General features: G+C 38.5%; 3 protein-coding genes across 6 annotated transcripts in view; all 3 read right to left on the bottom strand.

The window, feature by feature from the left end:
• pnpla6 (patatin-like phospholipase domain containing 6) overlaps positions 1-9,277 on the bottom strand; it is a 38,078-nt gene extending 28,801 nt beyond the window's left edge. For 3 of the 4 annotated variants that reach the window (XM_014984683.2, XM_088009827.1, XM_014984685.2), the window contains exons 1-8: positions 9,185-9,277; positions 3,976-4,064; positions 2,518-2,571; positions 2,227-2,314; positions 2,038-2,120; positions 1,575-1,669; positions 1,344-1,484; positions 1,086-1,245 (exon numbers count right to left, since the gene is read on the bottom strand). In XM_014984683.2, coding sequence (XP_014840169.2) covers positions 1,086-1,245; positions 1,344-1,484; positions 1,575-1,669; positions 2,038-2,120; positions 2,227-2,314; positions 2,518-2,571; positions 3,976-4,023 — 669 coding nt within the window. In that variant the 5' untranslated portion in view covers positions 4,024-4,064; positions 9,185-9,277. The remainder of the gene's footprint in view (positions 1-1,085; positions 1,246-1,343; positions 1,485-1,574; positions 1,670-2,037; positions 2,121-2,226; positions 2,315-2,517; positions 2,572-3,975; positions 4,065-9,184) is intronic. The other variant, XM_088009828.1, reaches the window with a different exon arrangement.
• Positions 9,278-11,155: 1,878 nt separating this feature from the next.
• On the bottom strand, positions 11,156-14,796 carry atp5pd (ATP synthase peripheral stalk subunit d). Its single transcript, XM_088009829.1, has 6 exons — positions 14,695-14,796; positions 12,930-13,060; positions 12,046-12,142; positions 11,698-11,769; positions 11,448-11,510; positions 11,156-11,342 (listed from the first exon to the last, which is right to left on the bottom strand). The coding sequence occupies exons 2-6, from the start codon at positions 13,049-13,051 to the stop codon at positions 11,211-11,213; spliced, it is 486 nt and encodes a 161-aa protein (XP_087865955.1). The 5' UTR covers positions 13,052-13,060; positions 14,695-14,796; the 3' UTR covers positions 11,156-11,210.
• Positions 14,797-15,700: 904 nt separating this feature from the next.
• LOC106916408 (homeobox protein MSH-C-like) lies at positions 15,701-20,466 on the bottom strand. Its single transcript, XM_014984688.2, has 2 exons — positions 18,463-20,466; positions 15,701-17,828 (listed from the first exon to the last, which is right to left on the bottom strand). The coding sequence occupies exons 1-2, from the start codon at positions 18,911-18,913 to the stop codon at positions 17,416-17,418; spliced, it is 864 nt and encodes a 287-aa protein (XP_014840174.2). The 5' UTR covers positions 18,914-20,466; the 3' UTR covers positions 15,701-17,415.
• Between the last annotated feature and the right edge of the window lie 1,014 nt (positions 20,467-21,480).

Raw genomic sequence — 21,480 nt, 5'->3', positions numbered from 1 at the left:
TGTAAGGCAATTTTAAGGCCTTAATTTGAGACATATATTTAAGACTTTTTAAGACCTTGCAAGGCCATTTTAAGGCCTTAATTTTAAATACATAAATTTGAGACTTTTTAAGAATGCAGATACTCGGGATTTAATCCTCTGCAACTGTAATGGCTTTGACTCCCAAAGATTGGTGAAAAGCTAAAGTCATTTACAAATAACCCTAAACCTATCGTAGCTGTAGAAAGCAAATTTTTCCACAAAAATCAGTTCAATCTCAACTTCTCCACCACCAAGGCTGAGACCAACGAGCTGAGTTCAGGGACAAGATGGATCTACAAAATCTTGAGATGGATTACAAGACAAACTGCATAAAGTTAATGAGAAAGTGATATATATGGCTGTGTAGCTGTGGGTGTGTTTATTAAGAAATGGAAGAAATGTAAAATCTGAAATGACCAGAAGTTTCCATCAGCCTGGAGCTTTGTCTCACAGGACGAAGACGATCAGGCTTGTTAACTATTGAAGCTGTTTTATCATTACAGTAACATGTTTAAGATGTTTTCCTGGTAAAACTGCATATTTTTTTATGCTGATATTATAAATGTATTCTTGTAATTTAACTAAAATTCTCCATAGTGTTCTCACTGACCTATAACAAGAAAAGTTAGGTCTGATTTAACTTCACTTAGTGAGAAAAAAAATGTGCCTCTTTTCATTAGGTGTATGAAAATATCTGGTGATAAATACAAATAATGTTTTCCAAGCTTTGGAAAACATTATTAACTTTAATACAAAACTGTCCAGCTCGACTATCAAGCACTTGCATGGACTTTATACAGAAACCAAGCAAGTTCCAAACCTGGAAAACACATTGAAATTCAAGCATTTTCAAGGATTTCAAGAACCCATATGAACCCCGTCTTCAGATTTATATGTAAATAAGTGTTGAATTGATCAAAACACTAATTATTTGGACAAACCTATTCAACAATAAAATAAAACTACAATTTCTCAGCGCTAAATTAACTCTAAATTTGTGCTAAGCTTAGATAAATGACAGCAAAAAGAAAAGGAGAGTTAAGCGATGTGAACTGCAGCCTCACCACCCCTGTAAGGCACAGTTCTAGCTTCCCGTCCTGAACCACGTAGATGCTGCTGTCAGGCTGTCCTGGCCTGAAGACGTGCTCCCCCTGCTGGAACTGCAGAAACACCATGTGCTTGCACAGCTCCAGGAAGAGCGGCTTCTCAAAGTGACCCAAAACCCTACGGTTAGCAACAAGACAACAAGCGGCCAAGGTAAGGGAACGAGAACACGAGCGGGCGACTGCAAACGCGAAAAGCGCCTCGTCGCGCGAACCTACCGGACGTTTTTGAGCATGTAGAGCACCTCGGACGGGAGGTGGGAGTTGGCCACGTCAAATTCAGTGAGATCTGCCTCCAGCACCGAGGGAGGGGGCTCCTTCGCCTGCAGGATGGGCACCTCCTTCTTGAAGCGCAGGATCCTGCACGAGCAACACACCATGACATGAAGAGAAATTAAAGAGGGGGAAGGGATAGAGAAGGGAGGGCAATTTTTATAAAGAGCATTTTACTTTTTGGCAATGTTGAGCATTTTCTGCTTCTTCTTTAGGCGTGGACGAGAAGAAGAGGAGGAAGCCCCCACCAGCGAAGAGGTAGACTGGGAAACCTGTGGGGAAACGGATGTGAGTATGGGTTCCAGTGCTAATGTTTGTTTTTGCAAAAACATCCGTCTCTGCTTTAAGAAGGATTTTTTTCAAAAGGGTCATGTCTAGAATTTTTACATATTTTGTCGTGTTTTACCCACAAACCCAAATGGATTACCGTAACTTAGATATCAGTGGAATGAAAGTGATGCATGATTTTCACAACAAAATTACAAATAAACATCTAGAAATAAACATCCATCTCAGTTTTCTCATCTATTTTCTGCTTTGAATTAATCCAGCACATGAAATCTGAATTAAGTAGGTGCATGTTTGTGGCCGGAACGCCACCAGATGCGAAAAACCTAAACATTTCCAGCCCGCCACTCACTTTCCGCATAATCTTTCGTCCGTAGAACATGACTTTGTCTCTCTTGCGGAAGCGGTACTTCGGTGCCTCCTGGACCTCTATGTCTGCGAAATAAAGGTAAACGTCAAAATGAACCAGAGCTGTATAATGTGCCGTTTCCATGACAACGTTTCAGAGCAGGCTGAGAAAAGGGAATCTGCGTTTACTGACTTCGGAGCCGCATCCTCCGCAAGATGAAGAAGATGAGGATGGCGATGAGGACTATGGCAACGCCAGCGCCAATAACTATTCCCACCATCTGGAGAGAGAGAACAGAAAAATATACATATGTATGTGTGTGTGTGTGTGTGTGTGTGGCAAAAGAAAAATGAGAGCACTGGGTTCTCCATTAAATCTGCTCAAATTCACAGACAGTGGTGGACTAAACTTTTAGCTACGGTAATAAAATCTGCTGCAGTGGTAAAAACGGCTGAAAGAAGACAGAAATGAAACTGTTCTTACCATGCTCGTCTGTAGCTCTTCCTCCACAAACGTCTTGAGGTTTTCAAATCTCTCCTGAAAGACAAAAGAGAAATGCAGAAGCATGCTAGTGCACGTGATAAGCCGACAAGTTAATGGTTTCAAACTACAATGTTGCTGCGCGAAACGTGGACCCGGCGGCGGTCTTTCTTTCAATGAGCTGTGAAAGCATGTAGGAATCAGGAATTCACCCTGCAGGCAGCAAAGCCCGGCACAAAGCAGAAAAGTTGCATCGCATCTAATATTTCTCAATCTACTTTCTTTTCTTGTTATTTGCTGGACATAATTTAAATACATAGAGATTTTCTTCTGTTTCCTGGCAATACAAGTTTAAAAGGATCTTGATTAAAATAACTGCAATCAATAAAAAGTTTTAAAAAAGCAGAAAAGCATGTCTGTTCAGAGGGCAGAGATCTGAGATAAGACTGTTTGCTTTGTGTGTGTTTGGTCAACCATAAGATTTAACATCATAAGATTAAAAGTGAGGGTAATTGGTCTGTAGAGTTCTGGCAGAGAGCCAGTGGACGTTTATCAGTGTTATCTGCGATTATCTATACGTTTGTAGCAAGCTTGAGGCTATTTGGCAGTAAATGGGCTGGATGGGACAAAAGTACAACGGAACTGGTGCAACATGCTCTGGATCTCTGAAGTACCCACCTAGGTTTTGTGAGCTTAAAGGTGACCTATTATCATGCTTCCATGAACAGATTAGCATAGGTCGATAGAAAACATGTTCATTACATTTTTTGCATAAATTAATTCTTAAATAATGAGATATTAGTCTGCTCAGTTCTGCCTGTTTTGAGCTCCTTTCAGAACGAGCCGTTTTAGGGCCTCTGTCACTTTAAATTCAAATAAGCTGCTGCTGGCCACGCCCCCCCCCCAACTCAACGTTTACAATCGCACATGAGAATGGCTGCACAAAGATGTGTAATTATACAACCGTACGTCTTTGAAAAGCAGAAGTGGAGCCTCCTGTACGTCCAACAAGGAAGCAGCAAGTGGTTTCTGGATGACAATTTACATTCTGGAAGTTTTTGAAATGACTCATTTTCCAGACACCAAAAAACATTAACTTATTGCCAAAACTCAGCTTTAATGTGACATGTATCATGTATAATTTAAATATAAAAGCAATGTGGCAGAAAGGCAAAAAGAAGGAAATGGCTTGCATTTACATAGCTCTTTTTAACAAGAGGACTTTGCACAACTATCATTTGTTCAATCATATCATCAGTGAGTTTGCCGTTCAATCAGCGCCACAGGAGAAGCGGGAGTAGGACTAGGTAGGCTGCCGATCATGACGGGTCACATGACATGTTTGCCGCCTCACAACTGAATCACCTCAGAAAACTACAGGTCTGTTATAACTCACCTCATTAACATATGCTTCATTGACCAATCTGGACTTGTAAACACGTGCGTTAGTCCAAAACCTACCGAGAAGGGCTCTTCTTGGTCCTCTTGTTCTGAGGTATTCTGTCCCATTGTAGCTTTGTGTTTTCATAGGGATGGTCCATCAACAGCCACTGCAGACAAACAGGAGGATGTCATAGCGACGCGTCACAGCAGAGGCTACAGCACAGGACCTACTGACCTTGTTGTTGATCTAATCAATTGTTTGGGTGAGCCATAAAACAAATGAACTGCTTTTGGTTGTGTACCTCACACTACTGTCCTCTTCCTAAGGAGGAGGAACGACCTTCACTGTCGCAATAAGCTGGCACTGCTTTAGTAAGGGATTAAACTTTAAAGAAATTTGCTCAACATAATTCTTCATTTCAGATTTCCTTTTTGTTTGTGTTTCAGTCTGTTTTTGCCTTACCAGTGAGTCAGCCTGAAGACTTAGAATCTGATGGGGTTATTTTGATGGCAGGGAACAGAGTGCTTTGAAATGAATGTGGAAAGTCGCTAAATCTGCTAGATATGATGCAATCCAGATTGCACATTAGCAACTGAGTAATTGATTGCATTTTTTTTTCTTCCCGCAAACCAAACCTTGATCTCACTAACAAATTAGTCCCATTTCAAGCTCAACACCTCCTAAGGCAAATATTTTTCTTCCTCTATTTAATGCAAAAGCCTCCTCCCATAGAGCTGGTCAAATACTACCTCCCTGTTCGAGCTCTCATAAAAGATGAAGCAACTGCGGGTTTCTGTTTCCTTTACTTCATTTATACACCACAATTACAAAGCAGTGAGAAAACATTTGTGTCTGAAGATTACTTCCATCTTACCCTTTCACATTTAAGCATTTCCGATCAAATACATTTTACTGTTGGGAAAAGAAAAGCTGAAGAAATACAAAAAGGAACTGTCAGATAGTTAGCTCGCTAGCCAGCACCCAAAGCTATCTGGTGGCTTTTCTAGCAAGCTAGCTAGCAAAGCTAGCCTTAGGATTTTCCCTCATGAATATTGTCACCCATACAGCACTCTTAGACATACATACAGACACTTTAAAAGCAATTATTTTTGGTGGGAGTGTTTGGGGGGCTACCCAAAACAATGTTCAATTTTACTCGCTACAAGCTGGTGCAAATGTTGCCAGACCCTCGGAGAGAAATCCCTTGTCTGGCAACATTAAGTAGGCTTCAAAAACAAACACATCATGTCCTGACCAAAAATTCAACAACTGGTAAGAAACCAAATTGCTGACATGTATTGGACTGGAAAGAGTTACTGAACCATTTGTAAGGCTTTAGGATTCCAACCACCCTCGGTGAGAGCCATTATCTACCCATAAAGAAAACATGGAGCATCTTTGAACCCTCCCAGGCGCGGCCCTTCTAAAAGAATTACGTCAAGACCACACTGACAATTCATTCAGGGAAATAAGAAGGACGCTGAAGTTCACAAAAATGGCGTCCGTGGGAGAGTTCAAAGGTGGAAACGAAAAAGGTTTGTCTCACATTTGCCAAAACATATGATGATCCCCCAAGGATTTCAGGGAAAGTTTTCTGTGGACTGACGGGACAAACTGGAGCTTTTTTAAAAGTGTGTATCCCATTACATCCTGACAGAACATGAATGAATACATTATTTCAGAAAAAGAACAGAACAAGAGCATAGTGGTGGTACAAAGGTCTCTGTGTGCTATGCTTCATCAGGACCATGTGAAATTATTTTAATTGGTGTAATCATAAATTCTGCTCTCCATCAGAGAAACCTGTAGAAGAAAGTCCAGATTGAGGACGTAAGCTCAAGTGTACTTGAGGTTACGGAAATGACAACAATGCTAAACACACTAGCAAGGTGGCTCCTGAATAGCTTACAAAGGGCAGTTGTTGCTACTAAACAGACTGTTTGGTAAAGAGGGCAATTACTTGGTTTGAGCAGCTACTTCCTTGTAAAAACTGAAATTATCTTATGAAACCACTTCTTGTTTTTATCTTTGACATTATCTTTTTTTTATTATCTGAAACCTTTAAAATAACAATAAATAGTTAATATTTTTTGCAGTCCAAAGTTCTACTACCATTGTAAGAAATTTGTATGAATGTGCCACTTAGGTGTTAGTCTGTTTTCCTTTTTTATGTCCCATGTATCGTTTTAAATAAAAAAAAAAATTATTAGGTATCTTCTAAAATAGCTCAACTGAAACAAAAATGCAGGATAATTGCACTACTTCTTCTAATCTCAATAATTAATGTACATTTACTGCAAAAAGGCAATAAAAAATTGTTTCAATGCTCTTTCTTATATCTGATTACATTACAGTTCTGAAAAAAAAAAAAATAATAATAAAACGGCTAAAACAGGAACCGGTAAGTCAAAGACTTATCAGAAACCCGCCACATAAGTGACTGCTTCAAACATGTCACCACTAAACCTTCAAAATCTCATTGCTAAAAAGATTTTATAACCAGAGATCTGTAGTTAATTAGCATCTTAATAATTTAGCCTACCAGCAATTCTAATTTCAACCGTATTCAAGGTGAACAAAAGCCCAGAGTACATCTTTAATTACTCTTTTTGGCAGCATAATGAGGATGAAACATTAAGATTTTGAGTTTATGGTTAGGTGAAAACACACAGTAATAAATAAGTATGTCAAATGAAATAACAGTCAAGATATTGTTTCTGTGTGAAACTAGACTAAAATTTGCTAAACATGCCGTGACAAGTACGTCACTGATACTGGCACACTTTCCAGCACTCTGGTCAGGTCTGCTCTGATGTATTTCCTGCTTAATGTACTTTACAGCAAATCTGTGACTGGGAGGCAGAGCAGGGGGGGGGGGGGGGTAGAGCTGCTGTATGGATGAAATTCAATCAGTGCACAGCTGAGGATGGAGGGTCGTGTTACACGGGAGTAACCCTGTAATTCAAAAACAAACCATAGAACAGGATGCTGTTTTGAAGGACGGCTTTGAAGGCCACTGCAATTTTATGTACTCCTTAGTCCAGCCATTATTTATAGGCTTCACATTATAACCAATATAATAATATACAAATATATTTGATTTAAAGAATGACAAAAAAAAAAACCAGCAAGAAATATAATCAATATCAAGAAAATATCAAAAAGGACTGAGGTATATTTTAGTTCAGGTACCATGAACACAAACTCTGCATGTCATTCATTTTTGGTGTGCCCTTTGTTCCTTTTCCTCTAAGAAAGTTGTTCTGGTTCAGCGTTTCTGTGTTTGGTTGTGTATTTTCCAAAGATAAAGTCATTGATGGAACTATTCCTGCCATTAACGTTTTGTGTACACCTTGTATTCCAGGTCCGGTGCTTCTCCGTTGTTGGTTTTGTATAACTTGAACTCAGTCTCCAGTTGATTTCAGCCCAATGGGCTCTCACACTGATCCTGGTTCTGCTGTAGTTTTCCTCTGCTAAAAAGTTTGAGGCTTCCTCTTTTACCAAATGCTTCAGTGGGAGGAGAATTTGCTGTCAACGACTTGATAAAGCTTTAATAGAGAGATGATTTAAGTTGAACAGAAGTAAAATAACTAGATAGAAATCGGTCCAGTTTGTCTTGTAAGTTGTTTACATTTAAATTTCTTGTGAACTGTGGGGAGATAAACTGTAAACAAAGAATGACACTGTTGTCACAAGAGCTGAAAAACAGTGTTTAGTGCAGGAGGTGCTGCGAAAACATCACAAAGTTGCATAAGAAACCTTTTACAACACAACATTGTCTTTTTGTTTCCTCACACTGGAGTTTTGCACAGACTTGTAGCAGCAAAGGAGTGATACATTATCCAAGCCCTTGTACCCCCCCCTCAACCCCACCATCAGCCTCCCTCTGTACAGGCCTGCTTCCATTGTCCTCTTGAAAACAATGAAACCAGTGTTGACCACACAATTCAGGGTCAAGCCCATACAAACCACCAGCACAACCAGCTGAACTTTTTTTTTTTAAAAACAACCTTTCTAACCATGAGACCAACGACAACAGAGTCAAACATTTAGTTTCAGGTCCTTAAGATGTGTTTGGCCTTATAAAGGTAGAATCAATTAGATAGTAGGAAACTGGGGCTGCACAATAAATCAATAACAATATATATCACAGCAGACACATGATCAATATCAACTGATAATTTATGGGAAAGAATATTCAATATTTTCACTGAACTTCGATCAAGAACCACACAGCATTCTGGGGAATGTAGGCAGAGAGGAAAGACTTTAGCTACTCAGCTTTTCATGGCCAGCTAACAAGATGGGTGGCATCAACTCACCCTTTGGTTACCTAGCAACAACCTGTTGAGAAACTTGCACGGCAGCAGTTTCAAGGTCTTTCCACCTTGTCTCATAACATAGTGGAGTAAAACTGTGTTTTGGCAGTACTTCAAATATTTAAAACAAAAAACTAATCTATAATTATCAATATCGACTGAAATGAAATGCTTTTATTGTGATACGTTTTTCCGCCATACCGTCCAGCCCTAAAGGTATATATTGTTTGTGCAAATAATTAAAAGAACAGTAGCAATCTATGTACTTTAGCTGCCCTCAGCTTCTCTTCTCGTTCAACCAGAACAGTTTTGCATATTTTCCTCTCATGGCGTTTTCTTCCTGACCTCTGGAAATTTCCTCGGCAGGGCCGTTTGGCTGTGTTGTAAACATGGAAGTCCAGGAACACCAAGCAGGAAGACAAAATTGGTATTTTCCATTCCATAAACTGCGAAATATTGAATAAAGTGGATCCAACTAGAATTATACACTACTCAAATACAATAATGTATACATAGTAAGGCCTTGTTGATCAGAGATGAAATCGGTTTATTATTTTAACTTTTAGCATCTCCATTGGTCCAGGGTTTTTTTTTTTTTAATTCATTGAGGAAAAACAGGCCAATTCAACATCTAAGGTGGGAAAGGCAGCACGCTGCCAATCCCGGCTAACGTTACCTCTAATGGCTAACAGTGTCCATGCAGTGTCGATGGCAGTCCGTGGGGATGGCCACAAACATGTATGTTAATGTAACAACCATTACTACAACTGTCTTCGTCTTCCAATCATGTTTTATACTCTCTTTGACCTCCACGAGATCATTTTGACAGAGAACCTTATTGAAAACACTAGACCCGATTTAAGCTAACACGGAACCAGAACGCTTCTACAGTTACATCGTTGAGTGCTCAAACATGCAATGAACACAACCTATTTGATTAAATATTCATTTTTTCTGTCAAACTTACCTAAGCTAATGCACTCCCGTCTATCGTCACTGACTTTCAAGCGAAGAATACAACGGAAATTATGTTAAATGAAGTCCCTCCTTTTCCACAATACATCTATCCAATCAACAACCGGCGAGATGGACGCCGAACCAATCGGAACTACGGAAAGGGACGAAGCAGTAATGTCCCGCCCATGTTTGTTACAGATAGACGACGTGTCCAATGAGCTTAAAGAGAAACAAACAGCTCAGGCGTTGATTGGACGGCGGTGGAAATTATTACCATTGCGCTTACCTTTAATTTATATTTAACCACCAGACAGCACCTAAAAGAGCTAAAGTCGAACAGAGTCTTGATAAATAACATTTATATTTGTATTATGTTATGTTCTTTTAAACCTTTTTCTTAAAAACAGTCGTCTCCTGATTCAATAATATATTCGGTACCTTAAACGGTGTGAGACCAAAGAAGCACGTTTATCGAGATAAATATGTTGTAGTTAGTGAAAGATTAAAGATGAACTGAATCGTGGTGAGAAAAAAAAATACAATTTAATCCTACTGCAAAAATATTATATTGCAACTAAAGTTATTGCACCCCCTTGTGGGCACTTCATTGACTTTCGTAATTTACTCGTTTTTGATTACAAAGTCTGTTTAGATGTTTTCCAGTCAGGTACGGCAACACCAATGAGACTTTAGGTAAGCGTTTTTGAATAACGGCCATCTTGGTAGTGATGTATGGAAAACTTCTGTCTTGGTTTTTCTGGATGTCAGTGCCGCCTTTGATACACTGAACATTTTTGATTGGTATATTGGAAATAAAGGAGGGATTTCCTGGTGCTGCTCTACACTCAATCAGATCTTATTTAGCAGACCAGGACTAACATGTCATTTCTCACTGAGCAAACAAAGATCACATGTGGGGTTAATTTCAGACCTTTTTTTTCCTTCATCAAAATGACCCAATATCTAAAATTACGACAAGTTTATAGCTATGTGCCACCACTTGACTGACCAAAAAGGTACAAAGTTGGTCTAGTCTCAGTTCTCAAACAGACTGCTTGAAACCTGAACGAGAAGAAACCATTGACTCCTTTAAATTAGGACTTTAAATTCAATTCCTCTCATTCTCTGGATGTCATCGTTTCTGATGTAAATCTGTTTCTGTATTTTCTTGTCACTTTAACACTTGAAATTGTGCATGAATAATACTAAAGATATACCTTACATGCGATAATTTATTGGCTATAAACTTAAAAAATAAAATGCATGAACTTTTTGTAGGCAGAGTGGCTAACATTTTTTAAAGGAGCTTGGAATAACATAGGTAAATATTAAAGTAAACAAAGCAGGATATTCCTTACCAGCACACAGATTTAAGAAAGAAGTCAAAATTAAGTTTTGGTCAATAATGCTTTGTTATGAAATCAGCCAAAGTGGCTAAATAGTAAATGCCTAATGTTCTGCTTTTACTGTTAAGCTGCATATCTTTATTTTTCTCTAACACGAGGTGTAATAAAATGAAGAGTAACTGAATCACTAGTTCTGAAAACGCTATCAAAGAGTATAAGCATCTGAAATGTGACCAATAAAAATCGTTCAACATCACAGGTTACATGATCAAAAATGTGTAAAATAGAAGGTTGTACCATTAAAAAGAAAAGTTTTTTTTTTTTTAACAGGAGTTATTTATCTTTGCAAAGCACTTGAGTTTCACCTGAAAAGCCACTTATCAATGTTGTTGCATCACAAATTCACCACATATTAACAACGGCTTGCAAAGCTGCAAAAGCTTAATTAACTATGTTCATGTCTGCACCATTACTGAGTTTTTCTAACTATATTCATTAGACTATATTTAAAACAAAGATGAAAACATACTAATTTTCCACCATGTGTGTACTTGAGAAATCATGATTTGGATCTCCTCAAACAATGCAGTGTTCTAAATGTTTTCATCATGTTGTGAAATAACGGAGGCGATAAATTATTCTCCTTAAAATACATAAACTTTATTGGGACATGAGTGCCGGGTAATGGGATTACAGACTTGCAATGGGCTTGTGAGGCCAGTAAGGATATTTGACCTTGTCTAACTTGGTCTCAGGGAAGGCCTCGTTCAGGTCTTCGATGGTCATCTGATCGAAGGGAATCATGTTCTTAAATTTCTCCAGCTGAACAAAAAAAAAAAAAAAAAAAAAAGCAGAGGAAAACTTTATTACAAACATTCCTGATGACATTCCTCTTGTATCAAGTCCCTACAAAAACTAACATCTCACCTCCTTCTCATACTCCACGACGCGCACCTTTGATTTTTCAACGAATTCCAGTGCACTCTTGTTCTGTTTGCGGAAAGTGAAACAGGTCTGATAATAAAACTGCAGATAACACTTTACAAAATAAAAAATAAATATTTAGCAATACTGCAAAAACATCCTGGCTTTTAATTACTGTGTCCAACTTTCAAATGCCAGATAAATACAAATGTTTATGTACAACCAAACTGATATTTCTGAAGTAGCCACTTACGGCTTCAACCTCCTGTGCGTTGATTTTGCTCGTCTGCGTGTCGACAGGCTCAGGGATCTGCAGTGCTTTGAACTGCAAAAATAAAAAATAAAAAATTATTGTCTTAACTATATAATCCACAAACTGGTTCGGATTATTCATATAATTATACCTCAACCAGATGATCATATAGCCAAATAAAATAAGCCGTTTATCTCATTTTAAATGCATACTGCCTTAAATGGAAGGTCTAAAAAATAAAAAAAAAATCTTTCTGGATGGATTTTATCACAAAGTACACACTTTTTGTCTTTAGAGCGAGTCATTTCGTGGCAACACTGGTATTGTGTGTTTAGAAAGGAAAATTACCTTCTTCTCAAACTCATCGACCAGGCCTGCTTTAGCCACAGCGCTCCTGTAGTAGCTCCAGTCGATGGCAGGAGGAGTCTCAGGCAGTGAGGCTAGTCTGGAACAAACACAGGCATCGATTTCAACAGATTAAAAAGGAAGGAACGGTGAGCAGACACAACTATAAACAATTAAATGTATGGAAACTGTTGGGGGGAACAAAAAGAAAAAGAATAGTTTTAATGTACGCAAATCGAGGTATAACAAAAAGAAATGAATGAAACTAAAAAGTGGTGTTTGCTACTGAATAAGCACCAGATTTTGGGAGACTAACATGCGTTAAGATATAGAACGTAAAATAGTTTTTATTTTGAAGAATGTTGGCTTTATTTATTAAAAAGTCAAGAATAGTTGCCTTAATGTTGTAATGTGGGACCCTACAGTTATGTTATTGACTGAATAATTTGAGTATTATTTTGAACGTAAAAATTTACAATTTTCATTGCAACTTTTTCAAAATATCAAATAAAAAAAAAAAAAATCTGTTAGCTTTATTTTTGAAAAGAAGAAGAAATTCCAATCTCTGAGCCAGCTTAAGCCCATTAGGACAGTGATAATCTTATTTATAAAAGGATCTGTGTGAGCTTTACTTGGAAAGATCAAACTTTTCATCTCTATGTCTTTTTGGCAACTTTAACCCAGAAACAGAAACCTGGGCCATTTTCTTACTGCATGTTGAGAAATACATCGAGTAAGATGAAATTCATTGCTTTGCTTTTCACAAAGAATCTTCTTAATGCACTACGTGTTTAGTTGTGCCTCAGAAAAAACAACAACTTTTTGTCGACCCCATTTCTGAAAATTAAGTCACAGTTATAATTAGATCGACCGCCGTGGCGACATACTTAGCAGAGATGGCATCGGTGCGAGTCTTCAGAGCGTTGAACATGACCCGCTGGTTGGACGGAACCCGCTCAGCAAACGCCAACCAGTCAATGGCCTTCAGGGCTGCACGACGGCCTGACATCTTGACTCTCTGAAAAACAAGATTCTTCAGTTGCACACATGCCGCTGCCATCATCTTCCCTTTAAATTGAAATGTTCTTTAGCTATGCTATCCAGTTAAACCTGAGGTGACTGGAAAGTCTCTAAAATGTTACTATATTTATGATAGGTCAGCTGTTCTTCACACAGCTTCCACAAATTGATTAAAATCCATCGCCAGGAGCTTTTTAAGCTTTTTTTTTATCCTAGAGTTTATACTTTTACTTGGGGAAAAATTTACTAAATCGAGAAGACAAAACTATAGAAAACTCAGGGTAATTTATTTATTTTTTTACATAAGGCTCATATACCTCAAACTGAACTTAGTGGAAGATGAAATTCTCTTCAGATTTAAACTTGGAAAAGACATTTTAGCCATTTGCAGTCGCTTTTCGCTTGCAACATTGACAGGGTTGATTTGTTACAGTTATGAAGACATGTAAGTAATGTTAGAAAAAACAAACAGTATGCTTGTTAATATTTTCAGGTCTACATACTAAAATAAAATCAATCACCAGATCTGACAGTTACTTAATCCATACAAGGTCCAGATTGCAACCAAATATTTGAAATCGTTTTAATCTTAATTTCCTACTTTAAATATATGAAAGTAAAATATATTTTTGATTAAAAGCAAAACAGTCTGAACCACTTCTTTTGACTGATTTTATTGAGGCTATTTTTTTTTTTTTTTACATATATTCGGAACGTCATCTCTTAAAATTCTGCGGTTTTATTTTCAGATCTATTAAAAGAATCTCATTTTTCTCTGCAAGTGCTTTGAGGCTCTTTGAGACTGAATCATGAATTGTGAGTATAGTTTTATATTTGTAGGACATCTTGTTTGGAAACCTACTGGTCTGGCCACCAATACAGTGCATCTCTCGTTACAAAATGCAGTTGAACAGAAGTAAAGTGATAATCAAATAAAAAGCACACCACAACCTGCGTCAAAAATACAGAATATAACAGTTAAAAATAATCTACGCTGCAGAAAAAAAAAGATATTAATCGAAATAACTTTGCACAAATAAATAGGAAATATGATTCCTAAATCGCACGACCGTATTGGAATACGGCTCACCTGTCATAACTATGCTTATTTGTGCGAACAGGCTAAAGAATCATACATCCACTTCCACAATGTATTGTAACATCATCAAGCGTGTGTTGCCGTCTGTTACTTGGAACAATAAAGTCAGTGAGAATAAAATTAACCAGGTTTTTCGCTAAATGAAATCTATTTTTATAATCTACGTGGTCGAAAAGCAACAATCTTTGCCGTTTAACCACAACCTAAAATTAAACTACGCGAAGTAGTGTCTGTTAATAAATCAAAACTAAACCGTTTAAAAAGACCAAATGCAGAACTACACTTGAAGTAAAGTCACCGTCCTTGACGTTTTCTAACATTAACACAGGCTAACGTTAGCTCGTTCCGTTAGCCTGCTAGCCAAGGTCAGACGTTTCCATTTAAAACGAGAACCGTATCTCAAAACAGCGAGCCCCACATATGTTGAACTGACTGTTTCCTGTATAAAGATGAAGCGTGAAAAAAACCCACGACCGTTTCAACACAATTATTCCACAACAATCCTTCAATCTGTAATACAGTTGTGTACTCACCTCGCTGCAGATCACTGTGACGGATCAGAGCGTCGGAAGTCTCTTTTCATGAGAAATAGTGAGAGCAGAAGCGGATAACCACTACTGCCCTCTAGGGGACCGACCGAGCACTTACAGTTGATTCAATACTGACTTGGTTCTTCCAGAAAGTCTTGGAAGGGGTCAGCTACAAGGTGACCACAGATGATATATTTGATTATAGAGATATGAAGGCTTGATTTAAGTAGGCACAAGAATGAGAATCAAACTTAACAGGTAGTGTATGTTTGTTTTCAACATTCCTGGAATTAAAGTACAGCATTTGTTTAAAATTTGAATAATAAGGCAAAATTTCGGATCATTGGAATCTTCTTAAAGATTCTAGTTTAATCCCTGATATCATGTCAGGTATCAGTGACTAAACGTAGCACAGTTGAATAAAAAAAGAAGTCATTTTTAGATGTCATTTAAATAAAATTGGAAACACACATGAAAGTAAAACGAATATACGCTTATATTTTGTTCAGTAAATGTGCCAATAGCTCATTAAGCAGAGTAAGAAAATTAAAAGTGGATACAAAAATGTCTCCAAATATAATAAATTATTCATAATTATTAGACAATTTATAAAAAAAATGTTTTCCATTCTTGTGCTGCTGCTCTTCTGTCAAAGTCTATGAGTTCGGCTTGATGAACCAAAGTGACAACTTGAAATATTTCATGATAGTTCGAGAATCATAGTAATCACACTATGCTGACGTGATCATATAACTTGTAAAATATAAGAAATTCACATTTTAAATACTAATTTATTTATTTTATAAATAATTATTTGTCAATTCCATTAAGTATTGACAAATTATAATAACTATAAATACATTTATTTATCACAGACACAAATTTAACTTTTCTTTTAGTTTAACGAATAGTAGTAGTTTTAGAACACTGAATCGCTGATTTAAAAAAATATATACTTTTTTTGGCTTCCATTATCACATATTTATGTAGGTAGTAATTAATCAGAATATTGTTTTTCTTTTTTTTTTTTTGTTGTTGTTGTTAGGGAGATTGCAGCTTTGGCTCTCTGTAGACCAAAAACGTTGCTGACACATTTAAGTTGTTGCCTTCCTTTCTTTCAGTTGTCACATATTTGTATGTGTTGGATTATGGCACTATTAGTCCTCCATAATACAGGCCCTGAAAGTGCAGGTGTAAAACCAATATGGTTTAAATACCACGTAACTTTAAAACGTTTAGAAAAACATTATGCAAATTTGTTAACGTCTTTAAACGGGAAACTTTGTGAGTTTAAACGCCCCGCTTGTTGCCAACATGTGTATTTTATATTACAGGTTTTATTTCCTTAATGTTTCTGATTTCACTTATATTTTTTTTAAAGACAACTTCGAATAAGTTTGCAATTTTGACATATTCGCACAAATATATTGCATTAAAAATACATTTAAACGCTGAATGAAAACATTAATTGCTTTGGAAGTAAATTTTATGTGGAAAAAGACGCGAGAGAACATGGTGGTGTTGTATTCCGGTTTAAAAAAAGTGCTGAAAGACACGAGGAAAATACATTTCAATATTTAGGATTCAAATTTACGCATCAGAACACGGAATAAGGACATCTGAGCCTAATACACAAGTTTCAGAAAAGTAAGGAGTAAAAAAAAAAACAAAAAAAAAAAAACGGAAAATTGCAATTGTTTGGCATTCCTCAAAGTTGACAGCAGCAATCAGGAGTCGAGGTTTGGCAAAGTTTTATGTCTTGTGTGTTTCTGTGGGAAGAAAAAAAAACATCCAGTGAAAAGAAAGAAAGTCCCCCCCTCCCCCCCCCAAAAAAAAAAACAACCACAAAGAGAGGGAAAAAAAACAAAAGTTATTGTTAAGGTGTGATGTGCTGAAACAGACGCAAACGCTCCGACTCTAATGAATTGTTACGGTTAAAAATAGCTCACGCAGTTATTTTCAAGTCTTTAAATGTTTATTTACTAAAGTCAGTTTTCTTTACAAAGAAATGTACACAGTACAGATACAAAGACAGTCAATAAATACCACTTTCCCTGCGCTTCCAACGACGCTGCAACGCTGTTTTTTCTTGAACGCTACACATTTTATTTACAATTACAGCAAAAAAAGAAGAAAAAAAAACTATAGTACCCATTAAGGCCACATTGTGAAGGTTTAAAAAACTATTTACTAAAATATAATTTGGTCCCTTTTTATGCTTTATTATTATTATTATTATTATTATTATTATTATTATTATTATTATTATTTTTAATTACAAAATATAAAACTTGACCTGCTGTTTAAAATATCAGTCCTTTCAGCAGCTTCACCGGAGAACCACACAGGTAATGTTGGGTAACAAAAAGGGGAAAAAAATACTTCAAGTGACAATAAAGACTCTTTCATAAGGCACAGACACCGAATAATAAGTACTTTGCTGTTTCATTTTCCTCTTTTACTAATTTAAGCGTCCACTTTTATATTATTGCGGAACCACAGTGGATCGTCTGAAAGTAAGGCATTTCAAGGATTTTATTTTATTCTCTTTTTTTCTGGGAATTTAAAACTGAAGTGGTCAGAAATTTAGATCATTTTAGTCCCAGAAATGCGCGCATGTTAAAAAAAAATCCCAACTTTACTTTGAGGTTTTTTTTTTTTAATAATACAAAGTTGTTGTTTTTTTGTTTTGTTTGTTTTTTCCTCATCCCCTTCCCGGACATCCTAAGACAAATAGTACATCCCATAGGTGACGGGTCCGCTGAACAGTCCCGGGACCGGCAGGCTGGGCCTCGGAAAGACGTTGGAGGGGCCCCACGACGGAGAGCTCATGTGCGCTCCGAGGGGGAAAGGCAGCGCGAACGCGGGCAGGACGGGCTTGGAGGCCAACTTGAACTTCTCCAGCTCGGCCTCCTGCAGTCTCTTGGCTTTGGCTCGGCGGTTCTGGAACCAGATTTTGACCTGAGTCTCCGTAAGGTTGAGAGAGTTGGAGAACTCGGCTCTCTCGGCGATGGAGAGGTACTGCTTCTGACGGAACTTGCGCTCCAGCGCCAGCAGCTGGGAGGTAGTGAACGGGGTACGAGGTTTCCTGTTGTTTTTGTGCTTCCTTAGGGTACACTGGGTCGGACTAGAGCTCCCTGATGCAGAAAAAATAAATTAATTAATTAATGAATAAATAAATAAAAAAAACAGGAAAATATGAGGTTAGTTTGACCAGGTGATCACAGACACAAAATGCGCAAAAACAGTGCGCAATAATCAGCTCACAGTGCAAAAGTTTATTGATAAATGAAGTCTGGTGCTCATGAGGATGCAGTCAGCTGAATTCCTTTAATATTTTACTTTTTTAACCGTTTATATTGACAAATTAAACTGTGTGCAACTGAACTGAACGGCTTGTATTGATTAACACAATCGATCTGTTTGCACTTCCAAGCAGCCTCAACTGACTATTTTGTCATTAATTGATGGTAATCAAGTTAATTTCATTTTTGCCTCAAACTCATCCCAGGCCTGCAAAACACGCATTTGAAGTTGAGTTTGGAGCAAAAGCAAGTAACGAAAACATTCTTTTCTGGAAGTTTTTTGGCGATTATAGGAGTAAAGAAAACAAACACAATCTGCTGCAGAGATGATGTGCGCGCAGACGGCTGGAGTGGAACTTTTCTGACAACTAGGGTTGAACTCGTTACAAATTTACTCGGGGATTTCTGATGAAACAATAAACGAAGCATCGCTGCGCTTCTTATAACACGGATGGGACGGACTTACGGGGAGGTGTCGAGAAGGAGGACGTCTGGAACCAAGTGCTCTGCTCCTTCTCGCAAAACTGCGCGCAGTCCTCCCCGGAGCTCTTGGCAACTCCCTGCGAACTCTCCCCGGAAAGCTTCCTCTCCGCGTAAAAAGTCCTCGGAGAGAACTGCGCGCCCTGACCGGCCCCGGGCGCCGCCGCCGTCGTTGTCGTCGGCGGCGCCGCCGAATCGAAGGCCGGGTAAGAAGTCCGACAGGTGCTCTTCTTAGAAATCAGCGACTCGACGCTGAAGGGCAGGCTGCTCCGCTGCAGTTTGTATCCTTTATCCGTGGTCATGTCTTTCGGCAGGAGCTCGTCGCTCTCGGCGCCCTCCGCGCTCTCCTCCATTTGGTGAAGCTGCAGTTTGGCGTCTTGAGACGGTGACCCAGGCTGCGCAGGATTCATCGTATGACAAAAGAGGCTGGGGGCCATGCACGTCGGCGTGGCCCGTGTGGTGAAACGCAGCGGCTCGAGCGTGAGGTCTCCACTGTGAGAGTTTTTGCGCCTGTCAGCGGTGCCCAGTAGCGTTTTTTTACGCACAAGTGGGACGGGGGTCGCCTATAAAAGGACAGGGGCTGTTCCCGTCTCCCCGCGCCATCCAATCAGCTTCTCGTGCTGTCTTCGTGACGTCTCCGCGTGCGGTTTCGATTGGCCCACTCGCCTTTTTTGGTGGAAGGGAGGGGGAGGGGGGAGCAGATCAAGAGGCCTACGAGAAAGCGAGGGGACTTTAATCATACAGACCCCCTGCAGAGCGGGGGTTATTGATGCCTCTCACAAAGTAGCTTTGACCAATTTTAGCGCAATTAAGCAGTGGGGAGGACTTCCCTGCGCATTTTACATCCATTAACAGCGCACTTCCAACTGTACCGAGTTAGTTTTATTACTGTAAATATGATCAGAAAAACTGATAATAACAGAGTAAGATGAGGCGAAAGAAAAGAAACGAAAGTCTAAAATTGAATCCATAAAACATGAAATGAATTAATGCGCGGAGAAAATTTAATTGTCTAAAAGAAGAAGAAGAAGGAGAAGAAGAAGAAACAACAACATCCGTCCACACTTCGAATAGAAATTGATTAGGTATGACTGTTGGTCACACAGCATTACAGCAATTTAAGGCCTGTCAGCAGCTCCTCTCCCTCACAATGGCCTCGGCTGAGAAGCAACAGGCGTTTTCTTTCTCCAGGTCATACTATTTAATAAGCCAGACAAAGTTGCGTTTTGCGAGGCGCCAGGCTCGGCGGGATAAAAAAAAAAAAAAACGGAAGATACCTCGGGGAGAAAAAAGAAAGAAAGAAAAAGGCAACTAGGTAACTCCACTTAACCAATTGTCCTCAAAATATTTCATAGTCCGCCGCGTGGAGCAGGGAGGAAAAGAAGAAGAAGAAGAAGAAGAAGAAGAAGGCAAGGCTGATGCGGTTCATGTTGGAGCGCTTCATGAGTTGTTTTTTTTAACTACAGTAGGAGGCGAAACAGCAGGAATGTGTTTTGTGTGTGAATATGGAAATGATTTGTTTCATCAGGTTTGTTGTGATCAGCTCCCATATTAACGATCTAAGTAGAAGTTAACGCGGTATAGTGCAGAATTAGACCAGTTCAAGGAGAGTTTTTATTTAATTTTAATTTTTTTTATTTTGGGTTCCTCTATCGGTCTGTTGCAGTTCTTTTGTGAATGCTGCCTGGGGCAAGCCCGATTCTTCTGGCAACCCCAATTAGCACCAATCACCTGTTTTGCAGAAATTCTACTTTTTAGTTACACGACTTATCAGCTTTACAAACTAAAATAATACATATGACATATTTGAACATGTGCAATCAATATCAACAGTCCAAACAGACTCTAAAAGTATTCTAACCCCTAAAACCTTTTCATATTTTGTCACCGTACAATGACAAGTTCATGTAGCATGTAGAACACAAACAAAATGCAGGTTTACCAAACAACTTTGTTGGATAAAAGTATAAAAAAGTGCAAAGTGCATGTTTTGTTGCACAACTACTCAAATCACATTATTCCACTTGTCCTCTCTGGATATACTCACACCTGAGCTGATTGATCTGCAGCTCCTCCAGAGGTACAATGGGCTTGTTGGCTGCAACTCTTTTTAAAATGCTCCATGTTTGTAAGTCTGAAAAACATCTACAGTCGACGAGGGACGCTCAATATATCAGCACCAGCATCGGTATCGGCTGATATTCGTCACTTTTTTAACTTATCAGTATTGGTCCGATCTATAAAGCTGGCCAATCAACTTTCATTTCCTTCTTGTTGCTATCGGTTACTGGAGGAGGTTGGTCATGGGGTATTTGTTTGGTCATGTGACAGCGATAGTGATGCAGTGCAAGATGAAGCAGCGGTGAAGTTAGCGGCGGTGTCGTGTTTGTCAAGGTGCTGAAAGGGTAACGAAATGTATGTAATATCGGTAAATATCAGTTATCGGCCATCTGCTATCGATATTGGGTCAAATTTTCGTATTGGTGCTTTTCTCGAATGGCCATTAAGGACCACAATCGGACACGAATAGATAAAATCCGCAAATACTTGAGAAGGCATCTAAAAACACTTAAACTGCCCATTTTAATTATTCAAACATAAAATATATGTTAATGCGCATTAATACACACAATGAAAACCGCCTTAGCTCCTAGCTAATATCTACAGTCTTACCTCCGCTCTTGGGTATGCAACCAATCAGTATCACGGAAAATTAATGGCTTTACAGGATTGGTTGTTTTGCAAACGCCAGCCAATAGTATGTAAAGTAGCATCGAACCAATAGATTTTCAGCACACAGCCGGACTTTTCCCCTGACTTTCCCAAGCCTTCACAAACAAGGTTTCATTCCTCCACCAGTTTAGGACGAGGTGTGTTATAAAAAAAAAGATCATTTTCCCAAAAAAAATAAGCAACAACACACGAAGACACTTTGTTAATTATCTGAATTCTTGCCTTTCAGCACATCCAAACTGACGTCTCATTAAGCGTGTCAGCAGCAGCA

The sequence above is a fragment of the Poecilia mexicana genome, unplaced genomic scaffold, assembly GCF_051168715.1.
Source record: "Poecilia mexicana isolate PSO_F unplaced genomic scaffold, ASM5116871v1 scaffold_2, whole genome shotgun sequence".
In the NCBI taxonomy this organism is placed as follows: domain Eukaryota; kingdom Metazoa; phylum Chordata; class Actinopteri; order Cyprinodontiformes; family Poeciliidae; genus Poecilia; species Poecilia mexicana.
Note: the sequence above shows the minus strand (reverse complement) of the source record. Positions and strands in the feature narration are given on the sequence as shown.

What these genes read in the sequence shown, in the direction of transcription:
- atp5pd (XM_088009829.1), bottom strand. Translation starts at nt 13,051, where the DNA reads ATGTCAGGCCGTCGTGCAGCCCTGAAGGCCATTGACTGGTTGGCGTTT. An exon ending in TCGATGAGTTTGAGAAGAAG is followed by an intron (nt 11,770 to 12,045) that starts GTAATTTTCCTT and finishes TTATTTTTGCAG; the next exon opens with TTCAAAGCACTGCAGATCCC. An exon ending in TCGTGGAGTATGAGAAGGAG is followed by an intron (nt 11,343 to 11,447) that starts GTGAGATGTTAG and finishes TTTTTTGTTCAG; the next exon opens with CTGGAGAAATTTAAGAACAT.
- LOC106916408 (XM_014984688.2), bottom strand. Translation starts at nt 18,913, where the DNA reads ATGGCCCCCAGCCTCTTTTGTCATACGATGAATCCTGCGCAGCCTGGG. An exon ending in CTCCTTCTCGACACCTCCCC is followed by an intron (nt 17,829 to 18,462) that starts GTAAGTCCGTCC and finishes TTTCTGCATCAG; the next exon opens with GGAGCTCTAGTCCGACCCAG.